Genomic DNA, 18,218 nt, shown 5'->3' on the forward strand with positions numbered 1-18,218 from the left:
GTGCATGAAACGGCACAAAAATGTTTGAGTTTTTTTTTTTCAAAATTTGAAAGTTTGAAAATTAATTTTTCAAATAGGTACGTACTGTTTGCCAAACAACTTAATTTAGCTCAAAGTTAAGAGAATGTGTTTCTAGTTTTAAAAACACGGTTCTAAAGTTTGGGTTCAAATTCGTATCAATCAAATTTTGATTGTTTACTTGGCAATTTTTGAAATAACTTTACAAATCGGTAATTAAAAGAAAAATTGTCAAGAGAACAATCAAAATTTTATTGATACGAATTTGAACCCAAACTTTAGAACTTGGTACAATTTTACATCTCAGTACTTTTTGTGCCAGCATAATTTAAACATAGGAAAACTTGGCTCCTTTTTGAACAGTAATGTTTTTGTTGTGATCACATATATCAACATATATCACTACTTATTCCTAATTTATATCTTAAGATTTACCTTTTTCTTTTGTAAATTTTGAATAGATTCATGGTTCGAGTCGCAAGACAACCCAATACTTTGTTTTACTTAAATTTTTTTTTTTATAATTTGTTTTATTGACTTGATAACTTGGGGTCGAATCACGGCATACGTTCGTTAACGTATGGGAACTATCTGTCCCTATCTTTTTCTAGTGATTAAATGGAGACGGCAATAGTCAAAACGTTAACGTATGATCGTAATCGTGTGTCGTGATTCGACCCCTGTTTTCTAATGACGTTAACGTTATCACTTAAAATTACCGACTTCACAGACAAGCAATAGTTTTTTGCATTTTTGCTAATGTTTTGTTCGTTTTGTGACTGCAAACTTCACTGGGCAATAGCTATAAAACACTGTGCCAAAAATTGAAGAATGCGAAATCGGGCCCAGGGGCCCTCTTTTATGTAGCTTTGTTCTACTTTTGCATCTATTCGAAAGTAAATTTCAATTGTACTTCGAACTGAGTATATAAATATAATAATACCAATCTAAATAAAACCCATAAAGTATTTGACATGGCTGGATCTGTAAAATGTTCATTAGTTACAGTATTACAGAGATCAGCTTTTGCTTCTTCCTCTAAAGATTTTTGAATTTTTTTTTAATAATTGAAAGACGGAACCCAAAACAAAAAAAAAATCGCTCCATTTTAAATTTCTTTTTGGTTTCACTTCTGGATCCGAGCTGTTTCCTTTACGCCTTCATTTTCAGTATCAACAGCTTACCTAATGGGTTGAATAGCTTTTGGATATAAACAAAATGTCTATAGTTTAGCGTTTCCATTTACAAGATGGCGTCATAAGTTTATTACGTTTGGTTTGTCAAAAGTAACAACAATTTCCAAGACAAACAAGAAAAATTTCAATAGGGCAGCTGTCAAAAACTTAGGAAGCCATTTTTTTTTTCTTTCATCTGACAGTTCTCGATACAGACTTTCTGCTTATGATATTACCTTCTTTTCTTATACCATGCTGTAGTAATTCTCTCTCATTATAAATAAAAATACATAAATATTTTTTTGAAAGTATTGCATTTTATTTATTTTATTTTTATTAGTCGTTTTATTTCCCTCACAGAATTTTTGTATTTTATTTTTGTTTCTTTATAGTTTTTATAATAATTTTATTAATATTTAGTACTTATAACATACATCATATTTTTTATATAATAATTATACATTTATATAAATTCACGTAAAACTATTTTGGTTCGGTGTCTTATTGAAATAAAAACATCAATTTTATTTATATCATACATGAAGAATACATTATAATGAAATCTTACAACTTACCATTTATATAATATATATGTATAGCAGTTTTTTTTTTATACTTAATTTTAATAATTGATTAAATTTCCTAAGATCAATTTTTTATTTTTTTGTTTTTGCTTATTTTTTTTCAATTAAATTAATTTCCTTCAATTCAAAACATACACCTTCACATATCATATGTAACTAAATATCACTAACGCAATTAAAATTCGTTTTATTTTTTTTAAAACATTTTTTGTTACTATTTTTTTGTAGTTACTGTGTTTTTTTTTTGTTAATTTTTATTAAATATCAAAATTTAACATTTAAATTAATCATAAGACTCAACGTTCGATTCGTTTTTATTATTTTTTAAAATTGAATTTTTTTTTGTGCACTCGAATCCAAGTGTTGGCAAGAATACACCTTTTATCGATAGATTGATATTTATCGAAGACACAATAAATTTAATTATTTTTTTAAATTTTATGTCTAGTCTATTGCTAATCTAGGATTAACTACATCTTGGTTAAAATTATTGTTTTTTTTTTTTGTTTTTAAAATACACTTTTTTGTATTTTTAAAAACATATGTTTTTTTGTTGCTTAGGGTTCTTATTTTAAAATAAATAACAACACCTAGGTATTTATTTTATAATGAATTAACAAGACATAAGATAAATATAGCAGCAGAGCAAATCTAACTGTTTGTAGTTTAACAGCAATATCTTTTTGTTTTAACAATATCAATGATTATAACAACAGCAACAAGGGATGAGACGCGATAACATTTTCTAATCACAGAACCCGCCGGAATCTGAAGCAAAATTCATCCAGCGAGATTTCGTTGTTCGTAGCTTATTTTTTTTTTTATTTTTGACTACGACAGGATATCTATACATAAATGTGTAATATGGTTAGTAAAGAAGTTGTATGACTTTTAACATTGAAAAGTTCACTTCTTACCATTTGATGAATCTGAGTGCATATTTATATGGGGAATTAATATGTAATCTAACTATTCCATTTTTTTTGTTTTGTACCTACATTCATAGAAACTGACTTTTTAGTGCAATTTTACATTAATTTTATTAATTTTTAATTTAATTATTTATAAACTTAATTAACTATCCATAACTATACTAAAAATATTTACATACAAAAATAATTTCTTCAAATAATACAATTTGTTTTGTTTTTTTTCTTTTTTTTTTCTTCTTTTTTTTTTTTAAATAATAATTATGAGTTTTATTTATTATTATTATTCTGCGAATATAATATTTGGAGTTTTTTTTTTTTATTGATAATAAGATTTTGTTTTAAGGTTGAAAAGTTCCAACTAGGCTTTGATTTTTTGATTTGTTTTCCTAAATAAGATTTTATAAGTTAAGTTTTTGAAATTCCTGTTATGCATTAAACGAATAAGAAAGACCTTTGTCTTGAAACTATGAAAGTCAGTCTATAGATATTTTGTTTTTTGTTTTTTTTTTTTTCTTTGTTGTTGTTTGAGTTGGTCATAAAGCTATTACATTGATTATATTGACATTTTGTATATTTTATTTTTAACATAATATATGATTGAAATGAAAACCTTTACAGTTGAGTTGATTTTTAATTATGTTGGTGTTTTTACACAACAATCGGTATATTTTAGGATTTTTAGGAGCTTAATTTAGAATTTCCACTTAATAACATAATAGGTTTTCGTATCAATTTTAAATGTTCTCATTTTCGAACTAACTTCATTTTGGATCGAAGTATAACACTAATTCCTCATTTAATGTAAAGTGATAATGGAAGTATTTTACCGCATGCTTTGAACATGGAATGGGTTCAAAGGTTATTAAAGATCGATTTATCAAACTTGCTGTAGAGGAAACGTACCTAACTCATCCACAACGTAATCTATCGACTCTTTAAATCCATTCGATTTGTTTTTTAAGCTTTCCATTCCGTTAATTAAATCACCTGTGTACGATGATTAAGGTTACCCATCCCAACTAATACAACAGCTTCTGTTAATTGAAATCTCACAAGTAGGTACTACTTTTTATATAGCTTGTATTGAGCTTGCTTCAGAATTTAATTGCTTATAGAAATTCGAACTTGTTTAACAACTTCTAATAAGTTGTTTAAATACTGTTAAAGAAACTTAACCGAAGATAAAGTTTTTTTTTCGAATAAGCTTGCTTAATGAATTTATAGAAGCTTTACAGAAATTACGAAGTTTTGTATTTGCTGTTTGGTTTTGATATTGAATAATCTAGCTCAGACACGGCAGTTCGATGCCTGACAAAACAGTAATGTACTATTTATTATTAATAGATAAACTAAATAATAATGGAATGTTATAAATAATTTCAGATTAAAAAATAAAATTCATGATTTAAAATCAAATAAAAATCAATTAAAAAAGAATTTTATTTTTTATTTCGATAAGACACGTCTTAAGCTATACAAGCTCTTACGAAGCTATCTGTCAAATCTCAAAGCTTCGTTTAAGATTCTTATAAATACATTCTTATAAAGGGTCAAACTTGTATAACGTTCTCCTTTTTCATGCCCAACAATCTAACTAAAGTTAAAAAGAACCTGAAATGTAGCTTCTGTAATACCTTTACCGAAGCTGAAATTTTAGTTGGGATATCTTTAAATATTGAATAACCCGCATTCAAACTTCGACGAGAAAAGTTATTACTGGTGTTTAAATCATATCTAACAGATTTATTAGACAGTTGATGTGATTTAATTTTTGTCTATTGTTGCAAGAAAATCAAACATTTTATTCAGCTCCATTCTGAGATGAGAGGGGACAGGAACTATTATCGTAACGATACTTTGAATTGGCATTCTTGTCCAACTTTTCTTATAAAGCATTAATATTGTCCAAACTGTGATTTAAAGCCGAATTGACTTTAGAGTTATTACCCCGCACTTTAGCCTTTAGCTCCAGAAAAGAGTCTGATAATGATCGCATGGGCAAGTGGAAGAGACTTGCACTCCTTGCAACAGTAATTGAAATTCGTCAAAATCTCCGGAACATGAGATTTGGATTCGGATCTGCTCAATCCGATGTAAAAGGGATGGAAACTTAAATTGCAGATTCCACTGCAACACTTTCAACATATTTTCAACATCTTGCTTGAAATAACAACTGCGCTGCTTCAAAAAAACCAGAAGATAATATTGCATCATTTTTATCAAATCTATTGGAAATTGTGAAGCAACATGTATGTTGTTAACAACTGAATATAACCATAACAATATCGCATGGCAATCTGCGAGCCCAGATAGTAAAACGATGGCAAACTTGTGAGCTCGGTTAATGGCGGAAGAGGGTAATATTAAAACCACAAGCTCAGTATGAAGAAGTGAAGAACTTTTTCGAAGAAAAGTAGTTTTAAAAATTCGTCTAAAAACAATAAATCAGCTACGAAAGCTCAAATCAAAAACGAAAAACTGAAAGGCAAATATTTCAGATGCGGCCAAAATGGACATTAAAAGCAGTCGACGTCTTTTTTTAATGAAGACAGAGGCATAGGACAGTGAACATTAACTTTGTAGCATTTGATCTACTGATGGATACTTAAATGGATGACTATTTTTCTGTATGTTCCTAAAATTAAACTGAATCTTTTTTCGTCTGGAAAAGTCATCTTGGTTATCGAATTGAGTCGAATAGCAAACGTTTCGATTTTCTGAAAGATGTAAAAATCGTTTCGTCGAAAAATTGTGAGGCTTCACTAAGGCGCCTTTCATGGTACAAAAAAATTGCACAAATTTGAGTTTGCGCAAATTGTTAGTGTTGTGAATCCACTGGATTAATTGAGCTTATCACATTGGTCATTTGAGCCGGATTCTGAATCCGCATAGCAGAAATAAAATCACAACCAAAAGACACCAGACTCTTCTCCAATACAACAGATTCATCAAAAACCACATCTAAGACGATAGAAAAACAGATATAATTATTAAAAGACCTTTTAAATTAACAGTTATTTATGGAAACCGCAAAAATAAGTTAATATTTTCCATGTATTTCGTCAGGAGCAGAGCAAGGCTATTTAAGAATGACTAAGACTAAGTTTCTTCTACATCACAATAACAGTTTGCAAAAGATGTACTCCTTCAAGCGCTTCAAGAATTCTGTAAAATTAAGATAACCAAACAAAGAAACAAAAACAATTCCTTAAATAAGATGTGACTTGCGATTAGAATGTTCAATAGCAGCTAGCAACTCATGCTTTTGTCTAACATACAAACGACCTTTCTTCCATGGATTCTGCAATTGCAATGGCTTAAAATCATCCCTCAAACAACGTTCCCTTGCCCCTATAACTGCTACCAAACAAAAATTATTTAATTTATCAGCTGAGTAAATTGGTCCATTATTGCCTTTCAACACCGCCGCCATATTAATTTGTTTCACTACCAAATTTATAACTTCTCTCGCCGTAGTCTTTGGTGTAACATTAAGTTTGAGACTTGTTCCACTAGCCAACCCAGTGTCATAAGCTGTATAAACTTGTATAATTCCAGTTTGTTGTGTAGTACTTGTAGCTGCATTTGAAACACTCCCAGTGGCGGCACCTGTTGTTGTTGTTGTAGAATTCCCTAACGTACAGTCTTCAGCGCTAGCTTGTCGAGGTATTGGACGTTTATTTGATTTATTTGATACTGGTGAGGACGGTTCGGAGGAATGCACTTTGGCATCACTGCCTTTGATTTCAGTTTGTAAAGCATTTAAAGTTGATTTGAGGAATAGACCTCCGTCTTTGAGAGCAGCCGTGGTCTTTAGTTTGACCCTTTGAGCAATTGGATAGGAAGCAGTTTCTGAGTCACTCGATAAACTTTGTACTGAATCGGTAATATTTGTTTGACAACTACTACTATGAGCGCTCACTGACAGATAAGGAGCTGAGTTGGATGTAGGACCGCCTTGGACATTCGGCACAGTTGTCCGTTTCCTAAAGTGAGAGTTTTTTAATTGTTTATTAGCTGACAGAGTATCCTCGGAGCGTGACGGTGGCATTCGGTAGAGTACCATTTCACTATTCTCACCTCCAGTTGAGTAATAGCTTTGAGTGTATTGCGAACAAGTTGAGTCTGCACTGTTTTTTCTTAGCGATTCATCATTCTTTGAGGTCATTTTCGGATGCAGGAACTGTTGAGGTTGAACTGAGCCAAGGTTTTGTTCAGATTTTGAGTGTTCACCTGCTAGATAGCAGTCAGAGTTTAGATGAGAATTCGCCGCTGGGCCTGGCCATGATCCCCGGCCAGGACCGCTTTTACTAAATTTAGCTTCCCGAACTGGCAACTGCAGAAGATGACAGTTGCTATTGTCGCACATTGAGTTTTCAACGTTATCTTCAACCATTTTTTTGAAATCTAGGATTTCCCGGATGGTTACGGTAGGATTGCAACTTCGATCGCGGGCAAAAGCTATTACATCCATTAGCCAACGAACACTCTTCCATACCGAGTTTAGGTTTAAGGTAAGTTCTTGAAGTTTGGCTAAACGTTCCTTGGCAATTTGTAGCTCACTTGTTGAGAAAGCTTCTCGATGTGAGTGATTTGCTAAGGCTGTATCGAGTTCAAGAATGCACGAGAGTCGTGAATACTTTTGAATGATTCCGTTTTGATATGTCCTTAAGTGAATCATTTCGAATGCCTGAATTGTCAAGCTGAGAAGGTCATCTCGTTGAAGAAGCAATTCGGTTTGACCGGGTACAGCACAAGATGACTCGACTGGGGGACAGATTATCAGGAAGCTGACATCTTTTGACAGTTCAATGATCTCAATATCATAAAGCCGATAATTAAGAGCTTCTTCAAGCCGAATATTCATGTGTTTGAAAAGTGTATTGGCTGCGGTAGTAATATCATGTAAAAAGATTCTTTGAACTTCCGTCATAACCTCTGGATTGGGATTAAATTCTAGAGGTATCGCATCAGATTTGGTTTGTTTCGTCAAAATTTCCCATTCATCGGCTGTAATGTGTGAATTATCGCGAACTTTTGCGTGGGGAAGAACATTTGGTGTTTTCACTGGCACAACCACTTGAATTTGATCAACTGAACATTGCATTTTTAAATAGCCCAAATAGAGTCCGGGATTTATTTTCGTTGTCGAAGTTTGATGATAGAGTATTTGGTCGCTTATGGAAGATATTAACATCTCATTGATGTTATAGTCTTCATGTAAAGCTGTGATTTTCTTTTGTATTTTATTTACAGGCAACCAGCGGGAATTTAAAACTGAAATTGATTTTTGAGTTTTTACCGAGTTGACACAACATAGAACGACTGTGCCATGAGAATCTCGCAGGGGTTTGTGGTATAGCTGGCCGAGATCGGTCAGACAGAGAGCTGATTGCATTTGACAGGCGGCTGAGAGTAGTTTTGTCCGGAAATGTACCGCAGATGTTAGGTGACGTTCCATATCGGTACGAAGTGATTTGACATCGTCCCAGGTACATGCAACCTGAAATTATAAAAAAAGTGTTAAGTACAAATTTTAACTTTCGAGTTATTAAGAATAGTTTGTAGGAGTAAAAGTTATTATTTTTTAGGCTTAAATGGAGATAATTTGGCTATCTAATACAAAATACAAAGAAATTAAGGGACTGGGTAAAAGTTTATAAAATGAAAATGATGGATTCTTTTTAAGACGAGTCGTCAAGACATTTGCTCTTTTTGGCAAGATAGCTTTCAAGGAGAGTTGTAATATAGTCATTAAATATCAAATTCCTAAGTGGAAAAACTATTTCGAAAGAATAAAAATATTCACTAATTTGTTCAGATTTTTATTTTAACGCTAGATGGCGTCTCAAGAGGGTTCAAGTTTTTTCTCTTTTGATTTACATAATGTACGTGTATGTTGACTAACGAGGTCATTTTTTAGATATAGATTTAAAGCAAAAATGTTTGATAAGGTTCTGGTCTACATTTAACACCGTTTTCAAAAAGGTAAAACAACTTTTATTAAAGTAGGTATGTTTTATGATTTAAACAACTCTTAGCTTACGTCGTTGAGATATACTTATAACGTTATAAGCATTCTGCTTTCAATTTTTTTATTTTCAATTGAAGTTTATAGTACCTACGGGTAATGCTTTCTAGATTGTAAACTTTTTTTTTATATTTGGTAGATTGAGAATAAAAGTTGTTAGCAACTTTAATTGTAGAAGGAAGGACAAGCTAAACAATCGTGCATCATATTTTTTTTTACAACTCAGGCCATAGAAGAATAAAAACTTTAATAAAGTTGCATATTAACAAAAATAAAATATCTTAATCTAAAAAGTGCGTATACGCCATAGTGCACCTGAATTGTTTTTTTTTTTATCTTTACTTGGTCTATACAGATTCATGATTACAATAATTTGAAGTTCTTAATCAAATCCAATACAGCCTATAGATGTACATAAAAAGGTAAGAAGAAACTGTTTTGTTTTTAGCATATCGTTTAACGCCATTCATATCTGAACGATGTTTCTTTTTTTTTTTTTTGGGATGCAGACTTGGAAAATTAGGTAATATAAAACTTTGAAAAGAAGAATATTTATGACGGCAAACACAATTTTGAAATTATTGTAGTTTACATGAAAAAAGTGAATAATTTAAAAAAAATGTTCAACAAATTAATAAAAATAAAAATGCAACCCGACGACAAAAATGACAAGTTTTTCAATAGGCTACTTAAAATCGGCTTAGTTGTAAATAAATCAAGGACAAAATTTGATTTGCCAACATTACAATGATTGCAATTATTGCTTTCCATTAAAAATATTTTTATTGTAAATAAAACAATTTTGACTATTACTATTGGCATTACATTAGCTTCGATAGTTAGTGTATGAAATTCGACAGATAAAAAAAAAAATAATGTGTGCAATTTACACGTGGTTGAAGTGAAACCTTAAAAATCATAAAAAAAAAAATCGAAAAAATGTAACTTTCTTTTATTCCATCACTTTTTTTTATATGACAACCTACAATACATTTTATACCATCTGAAAGCTTATTGTTTCAGCTCAAAATATGTATATCGACCATGTCTATACAACATCTACAAAAAGAGCTAGAATTTTTTAACCCAATTAGTTTTCATAAAAAAAAGCAAAACAATCAATCTCTTTTCTCTTCTAACGCCATTAAATCCATTTTTTAAAAGACAACCTATTATAAACTTATATCATTATTATTTCACCTTTTATATGTGGCTTCAATCATATTTCTACCATTCCTACAAAAAAAAGTAAGAATTTTTTAAAGCCAACCATGTCGAAATTTCAAACTGAGATTATGGTACTTCCTCTACTGCTGGCTGGTCATCGGCAACAAATCTTCACAGGTGTTTTGAGGTATTTTTCAAGTTTTTCAATTAAAGATTATATAACTTGTAGAGCACGTACCGTTATATGTGATATATTAAATGAAAGGTAATATTATTAGCATGCGTATTAAAGTTAAATACATTTTTTATGTGCTCTAGATCGAAAGATATAACGTGTTTAGAAAAAGAACATCTTTTCACCGTTATCTCAGAATTTTGAATATGAAATTAATTAAAATTTTGCATAATTTATTTAATTACCTATCTACTGTATAAATTTCATTCATCTATCTATTAAAACAAAAAAGTTATGATCAATTGATTTTTGTGTCGCTTTTTCGTTTCAACTTGTTTCAAATCACTACGATACTAAAGAAGTTTTCACTTCAAAATATGTATTTAATGCACACGTTTAAGATTTATTTTATGCTGATAATTTTTATTAACAATAATTTTTTTAATGGAAAATATTTTAGCTGGCCGTAAATTATTTTCTTTTTTTTTGTTGAGTTTTGAGTATTAACCATTCTGGTTTAAATGCTTACAACTAGGATTCTTGATATTTACCCAAAATTAGTCAAATTCCTTATTTAAAAAAACTTAAATGTTCTAAGGAAATGTTACCAAAGAAGTATGTACATGCAACCGTGCGTAACATTTATAATAATACAAATAAAAATAAAGAATAAAACATTAATAAAGTTCCATATAATACAATACAAAAATAAAATTGTACTAAAAAGTGCGTATACGCCATGGTGAACAATTATGTATATTGTCTTTTAATTTGGTCTACAATTTGTGGAAAAATCATCAGAAAGAAAATGTTTTTAGATCGTATCTTTTAAAAGTTACCGTGTTTTTTTAGTTACTGCGTACTTAGCTAAAAAACAATTGTTTTTCTTTATTAATAGTAATTCTTTGCAAAAATCTATAAGTTTAGAGTTTAAAAAGTTTATACAAATGCTTTTTAATTCTTAGTAATCGTTTCATGTTGTTTACCGTGCAAAAATTTACTAAACTACGTACCTAGATACTAGTAAAACACGGCTAGTATATATTTATCTACCAACGTTATATTCACCAAATGACAAGATCTACTAGTTTCTGCATTGGCGTATTTAGTAAATATTAAAACTTCTTTAAGGATTTTATTTAATTTTTGAAGATTTCTACCCGATGAATGTATTAGCCAGATTAAATTGCAATTAGAAACAAAAACTAGGTACTTTTCCCCGTTAAGTTTTAAGAGCTAGAAGACTGTTATACCAAAATAGTAAAATCGAAAAATTTCGCTAAACTTCTCTTATACTAAGTTTCTCGATTGAGTTCCATAGCACAATTATATTCCTTTTCATTCGTTTCTTTTCCAAGAATTACCACCCTTTTTTCTAGTTCATAACATTTTTCTTCAATTTTACCTCGTCTCAGAATTTAAGTTTCAAAAGATAAAAAAAATTCCCCCAAACACTTTTCTTAACATCCCTTTGCAAGATTTATAACTCTTTAAGTCCCACATCTAAGTGATATTTATTTCATAAAAAAAATCCAAAATATCATCTCCATGATGACTTAACAAAATAATAACTTTATATCCATCAAACCACCAAACCAGTGTGTGGGATACACTCACCTTCATAAACCAATGATAGTCACTATGCAACGAACTAGGATACGTTTCATCAATCTCAATTACAGGAATGCAATCTTCGCTCGTCACGAGTACTTTATCCTCATAGTACAATATACACGCCAGATAGATGCCACTAAAGGAAAGAAAATTCAAATTTTAATGATGGTATACACATACAAATTTTTTACTGCGATATAACGGTATTAAAGAAGAGAAAAAAGTGTGAATGCAGAAGAATATACTAACCGTCTAAGATGCTTTTGAAACTTTGACGTCACAGAAAATAATTGCTTAATAGTTGTCTTCTTTTTTGGATTTCTTCTGTGTGCAGCAGACGATTCCAAGGTTAACTCAGAGGCATCTTCAGGTCTAGCCAAACGAACAGCTGTAAAAAGACTATCAAGGATTCGCAGCCGTCCCATAAAACGATCATCTCTGTCAGTCAAGTCTCGCCAACCTTAACCAAATTGAAATAATACATTAAATCTTGATTATACCTAAACACACACAAGTCAACAACGCCGACGACTTACTTGATGGTACAACACTTGCTGGCACAGATAATTTAGATGGACCCCATCCTTTAACATTACCACAACTTGCTCTAATGAAATATCTTCGTCCCTGAGTGAGGTCAGTTATTCGACAATTGGCGCCCATTGTTCCCTGAAAGCTATTCCATTCGAGTATCTCTCGTTCTCCAACCACATTGCTAAAATCTGCTCTTGTTGACCATTGAACTGTGAATTAAATGAAATTAGCCAAATTATATACACACAGGACGATAGTGATAACAATAATTTTACCTTTAAATTTAGTCCCAATGGCACCCTCTGTGGGTTCAAGAATTCGCACCATGATAGAATTAACTCCGGTGACATCAACACCAACAGCCATCGGGCAATCTGGGGGACGGGCCTGATCCCAACCGAGCAGCATGCGACGTAATCCTTTCACACGTCGTTCCCAAATTCCAATTTGTTTATCAGTTTCAGTTCCTGTGCAACCTGTCACTGACGGTCCACTATTACCTGGAAATTGCATCAAATCACACACATAAATGTTATGGTTTGGTAGCTTTAGGAGGAAGGTATAACAAGGACCAAGGACTAAGGACTCTAGAGACTACAGGTATCTACACCACACACACCAACTCAAACAAACACACAAACATTGGAATAAACCCCAGAGGGAACTCTTAGATGGCAGTTTCAGTTTCGATGCAATTTCATCTGACAACCAGCAATTTTCTAAAAACAGTTTCTTTTTTTTTTCAAAAAATAAAGAAAACAAAATCCAAAAACTTCCATATGTACCTACCATAATGGAATAGTGTAACACAGGAAGGACATGCATATGTTTGTACACATATAAATGGAGACACACTTTCATGCTTGTTTTTCGTTCCATGCGGATAATGGTAGGGTTTTGTAACTTACAGAACTCACCAATAATAATGCTGGATATTGAAGAACGGGTACTACTAAATGCTGCCGATTGCTGTGGAAAGCCCTCACATCCACTAAGATCCTGTATCCGGCTCTCTGCATCTTGCAATAGTCCATTCAATTTATTACCTAGAGATTCTGTGGCAACTGGAAAGATATAGAAAATTGACCAAATAACACAGGTGAAATCAATATAAAATTGTGAAATTGAAACATGTTGTTTTGATATTTTAAGCAATGTAATATTTTTGAAATATTTTACAAATTGAAATTTAATATAAACAGGAAATTAGAAAAAATGAATTCAAAAATGTTTTTTTTTTTTTAGGAAATCTGGGACCTACTATAAATATTCTATTCCAACCATGGCAAAGGAAAAAATCGAAAAACTATGGTAATTGCTACATTAGACCTTCTGGAGTGCTTTCTATTGTCCTACGGATTTTAGAAAAACATTCTATGAAATGTCATATACCTAAAATCATTATTTTAAAATAAAAAAACCTAGGTTTCCCTCCTCTCTTCATTTTATGCCTGAGTTCCTGTTTGGCTATTAGAAATTTTTTTTTTTCGTTTTTGATCGTCTGATTCTATTCCATTTCATGCACAATCCGGTGTACCACAAGGCAGTGGCGTATTGAGGGGGGGGGGGGGGGGGGGGCTCAGGGGGCTCACCGTTAAATTTTGCAAAATTTCTTATGCAATCTCAAAACATCGTGTCTTTAGTATATTTACTTTTTTTTAAATAATATTTTTCTCAAAGATATTTCAAATAGAAATTTTTGATATCTCAAAATCATTATGCAAATTGCAGTTTGCGTTTCTGATTTTGATTAAAAAAGCAACATATTACAAAAGAAACATCAAAAAGAATTTCATTCAAAATTAGCTTTTGAGACTTTCACGTTCTGCATTTCACTTTTTGCGTATTCACTTGCCGTAAGTGAAATTAGGTGTTCTACATTTTTTCACTCATTTAGATTTTCTGAATTCAATTCACTATGTTTCTGTAATTTAGGGCCTTTTCCAATAAATCTGCAATTGAAAAAGCAGCCGTAATTTTACTTTAGGCCGTGTGTGAATTGCGTTAAATAGTTAACACCGTGTAAAATTTTTGACACTATTGAGGTTTATAAAAAAAATTTGAGCTGTATGGATTATTGTTTAAAATTTTTTCTGCCTTTTTTCTGCCATGATATAGCTCAAAAACTAAAAGACAAGATTTTTATGTTTTGATCTGTAGGGGAGGTTAATGTGAGTATACAATCCAGTTTTCGGGGTTGAAAGCCCCTCCATTTGGCCGCCATCTTGGAAAAAGGGGTGTAAACTGTTTTTACTTGCTCTATAGGGCAAGTATTGGTTTCGTGTCAAAAAAATAATTCGAGGTTTTAATCAAAACTAACATTACGATAATGGAGAAGTCTGAAAAAGTGGTTTTCGTCATGACGTCCGTCGGTCTGTGCGTCGGTGCGTCTGTGCGTCTGTGCGTCTGTGCGTCTGTGCGTCGTCAAAAAAAGGTGTACAAGAAGCTGCAACCTAAACAGGTGGACGAATTTTCTTGAAATTTGGTACAGATGATTATTTCGTAATTTCCAAGGTTGGTTTTTTTTTGTTTTTTAATATCTCGCCTAGAACGTATACCTCCCATACAAACTTTTCGAGGTATTGCAATTTTCTCGAAAACGGCTCTAACGATTTTGATTAAATTTGACACAAGTAATGCTGTACGTATATCTAATATAACTGCGTTTTTAGTTTTTCTCAAAAAATACGAATAGTGGAAATATGACAATTTCTTTTTTTTTAATCGCTAATGTCGGCTCTTCCCGTGTATCGTTAATGAGATATTGCAATTTTCTCGAAAACGACTCTAACGATTTCGATTAAATTTGGTATTCGTTATAGTCTTAATGAGTCTAACAAAACTGGGTTTTTAGTTTTTCACCAAAATTTCCTAGAACGGTATGGCGTTGCCGTTTGCTGCCAAATTGATGCATTTTTTAGTTAATGTCATATATTTCATCAAAGGCTAAGCCAATTTTATTTTAAAATTTGCAGACAGATATTTCTTGTCATTTAGAAGTGTAAAATGTAAAAAAAATCTAAAATGTTTTGAAAAAAAAAAGTTTAAATGGAATTTTTTTACTTTTATTTTTTTTTTTTCAAAATTTAACGAAAATCTTTAATTTCCAATAGTTATCTAAAATATAGATACTTTGAACTACAAGAGCAAGTACGTGCGGCTCCAGTCGTGCATTTTATTTATCGATATCTTGCGAACCGTAAGTCCCACAAAAAAAATGTCTAAAGCGATTTTGTAGATAATTTATTTCTCTACAATTTTGATTAAGGTACTTTTTTCTGTAAAATTGCAAATAAGAAAGTTATACTTGAAAATAGATGTACATTTTCAAGAAAAAAGGGCCGTAGCTTTTTTTCTACAATTTTTAATTTCTGGAAAACGGCAAGACTTTTTTGCATCCGGTTTTCTGTTTTTGTTTGAAAACACATTACAGCATTGAATTTTGAAAACTTAATTAGTACTTAATTATATAAAATTTTGAAAAAAAATTAGTTCAAAATATTTTTGTCGTTAAATTTTTTAATTAAAAATAATATAAAAGAAAAGGTTTTCGGCTTTACAAAAAAATATAACACGTTAAAATGGGTGTAACCGTTGATTAAGTAATTTTTTTTTTCAAAAGTAAGACATTTTTTTTAGAAAATTGCCAACCTTCATATCTTTTTGAATCAGTCTGTATTGAAGTAAAAAAAATAAAATAAACATATAAAAGTACGAAAATAAATTGTTACATTTTTTTTGTAAAACCATTGCAGCAGCTTTATATAAACGAAATCTGCAAAATGAGCACATCAAATTGTTGGAAATTAAATGATCTTTAAAAACTGTCATGAGTATTTTTTCAATAAAAGTTGTAGAAAAAAAGCTATGGCCTATGTAAAGAATTTTTTCTTGAAAATGTACATCTATTTTCAAGTATAACTTTCTTATTTGCAATTTTACAGAAAAAAGTACCTTAATCAAAATTGTAGATAAATAAATTATCTACAAAATCACTTACATTTTTTTTGTGGGACTTACGGTTCGCAAAATATCGATAAAAAACAGTTTACACCCCTTTTTCCAAGATAGCGGCCAAATGGGGGGGGGGGGGCTTTCAACCCCGAAAACTGGATTGTATACTCACATTAACCTCTCCTACAGATCAAAACAAAAAAATCATGTCCTACCCAAAATGCAAGGTTAATGTAACATTTCAATGGACTACAGGTACTTTTTGAATTCAGAGTTGATCAGTGAAACCAAAACTGACAGATGATAACAGAATCGAACACTTTCAGTGAAAAGATTTTCGTTATATGTAGGTAGGTCCTACCAAATATTTTTTAGTAAAGAAATCGTAAATTATAAGCCTCAGTTATTTTAACCATTATTGCTTGCTTCACTGTCTTCAAATTGTGCTAACTTAAAAACAAAGCAAACTGCTGCTTGTTAGGTTTTTTGTATTGGAAAATCGCCTTATGCACTAATACCTACCGTAAATTATCTAAATTTAAAAACTCTTTAATTAAACTTATTATGTTTTTGAAACACTTACAAGGCTTATGGTCGATTTCAAAAACATTTGAAAGGGTTTTTAAACTTTAAAATGACGTTTTTTGTAAAAGCCTTATAAATATTTATAAGGGCTTTATGAAATTGGCTATAAGATAATAATAGTACTTTATCTTAAAAATAAAAATTAAATTACACTGTGCTACAAAATAAAAAAAAAAAAATACACCCGAGAAATAACATAGTGTAGGCTGTTCGTATGGTCGAATAGTGCATAAAAATATTTTTGTTATATTTTTGGAACCCTCCATTTTTTTTTTATTTACAAAAAACCATTTTTACAGACCTTACGATGTAATCTATCAATATTTCAGTCATTTTTCTAACAACTCTTAATATGTTATATGTTTTTGGAAAGAGGATTTCCAGACCTTTTGAATGATGTATATAAGTCTATTGTTTAAACAAATTAAGTGTAGGTTTTTATCCCACAAATCTTGAAAAAGTGATTTTTTTCCCAATTTTTTCAACTTTACCCAATTTTTTTTGCAAAATAAAACAAACAAAAAAATAAAGTGAGGTTATATTCTGAAAGAATATACATTTAGGCACAAATTGGCGTATTTTTTTATTGAATTTGACCAAAACTGCGGAATCTATGCTATTTTTTCGTAAATAGAAAATGTGGCTTTTCATGATGTGAATTGCAAGGTGCACAATAGGGTGTTCGTTATTTTAAAATAATAAGAATTTCTATGCTCCTAGGATCTTATATGGTTGGAAATAAACTAAAAAAAATATTCCCCAAGTTTCAAGTCTCTAACTTAATTCTAACCCGTGCCGCCAAGCGGTTGAAGTTTCTTATGGGAATAACATGGGGTTTCTTGGACCTTGTTCGATCAATTTTAAATTCCAGCCAAACCATTCGTTCAAAAAATTTAAAACTTTACAGACTCAAATTTAATAAGTGTAGCTATCATGTGAAATTTTTTCAGATTTTTAATTGTTATAATTTAAGAGATTTAGCTTGGTAAAAAAAGTCATTTTTTCAGACTTTTTCAAAAATCGCTTTTACCCGTTTAATGTCAAAAAATTAAAAAACATACATTTTTATTCACAAATAAGCATAGCATGTATATTTAAAATGCAAATTCAATTCATAATTATATAAAAATTAGTTGTGTATTCATTTTTCAAGTCACGTCGATATTAAAAAAACGTGTTCCCGATTTAAGAAAAAGTACTGTAGTAAATAAATAAAAAACTATTTAATTATATAAATTTGAATTAAATATAGATTTTAAATATACATACTACGCTTATTTGTGAATAAAAATGTATGTTTTTTAATTTTTTGACATTAAACGGGTAAAAAGCGATTTTTGAAAAAGTCTGAAAAAATGACTTTTTTTACCAAGCTAAATCTCTTAAATTATAACAATTAAAAATCTGAAAAAATTTCACATGATAGCTACACTTATTAAATTTGAGTCT

At 30.7% G+C, this 18,218-nt stretch overlaps 1 protein-coding gene across 9 annotated transcripts in view; it reads right to left on the minus strand.

The window, feature by feature from the left end:
• Window positions 1-5,745: 5,745 nt before the first annotated feature.
• LOC129913874 (uncharacterized) overlaps window positions 5,746-18,218 on the minus strand; it is a 128,023-nt gene continuing 115,550 nt past the window's right edge. For 4 of the 9 annotated variants that reach the window (XM_055992827.1, XM_055992828.1, XM_055992823.1 and 1 more), the window contains 6 exons: window positions 13,139-13,294; window positions 12,506-12,730; window positions 12,233-12,439; window positions 11,946-12,156; window positions 11,700-11,832; window positions 5,746-8,212 (listed from right to left, as the gene is read on the minus strand). In XM_055992827.1, the coding sequence (XP_055848802.1) occupies window positions 5,918-8,212; window positions 11,700-11,832; window positions 11,946-12,156; window positions 12,233-12,439; window positions 12,506-12,730; window positions 13,139-13,294 (3,227 nt within the window). In that variant the 3' untranslated portion in view covers window positions 5,746-5,917. The remainder of the gene's footprint in view (window positions 8,213-11,699; window positions 11,833-11,945; window positions 12,157-12,232; window positions 12,440-12,505; window positions 12,731-13,138; window positions 13,295-18,218) is intronic. The other 5 variants (XM_055992829.1, XM_055992824.1, XM_055992825.1 and 2 more) reach the window with 4 other exon arrangements.

Source organism: Episyrphus balteatus, chromosome 3 (assembly GCF_945859705.1).
Source record: "Episyrphus balteatus chromosome 3, idEpiBalt1.1, whole genome shotgun sequence".
Taxonomy (NCBI): Eukaryota; Metazoa; Arthropoda; class Insecta; order Diptera; family Syrphidae; genus Episyrphus; species Episyrphus balteatus.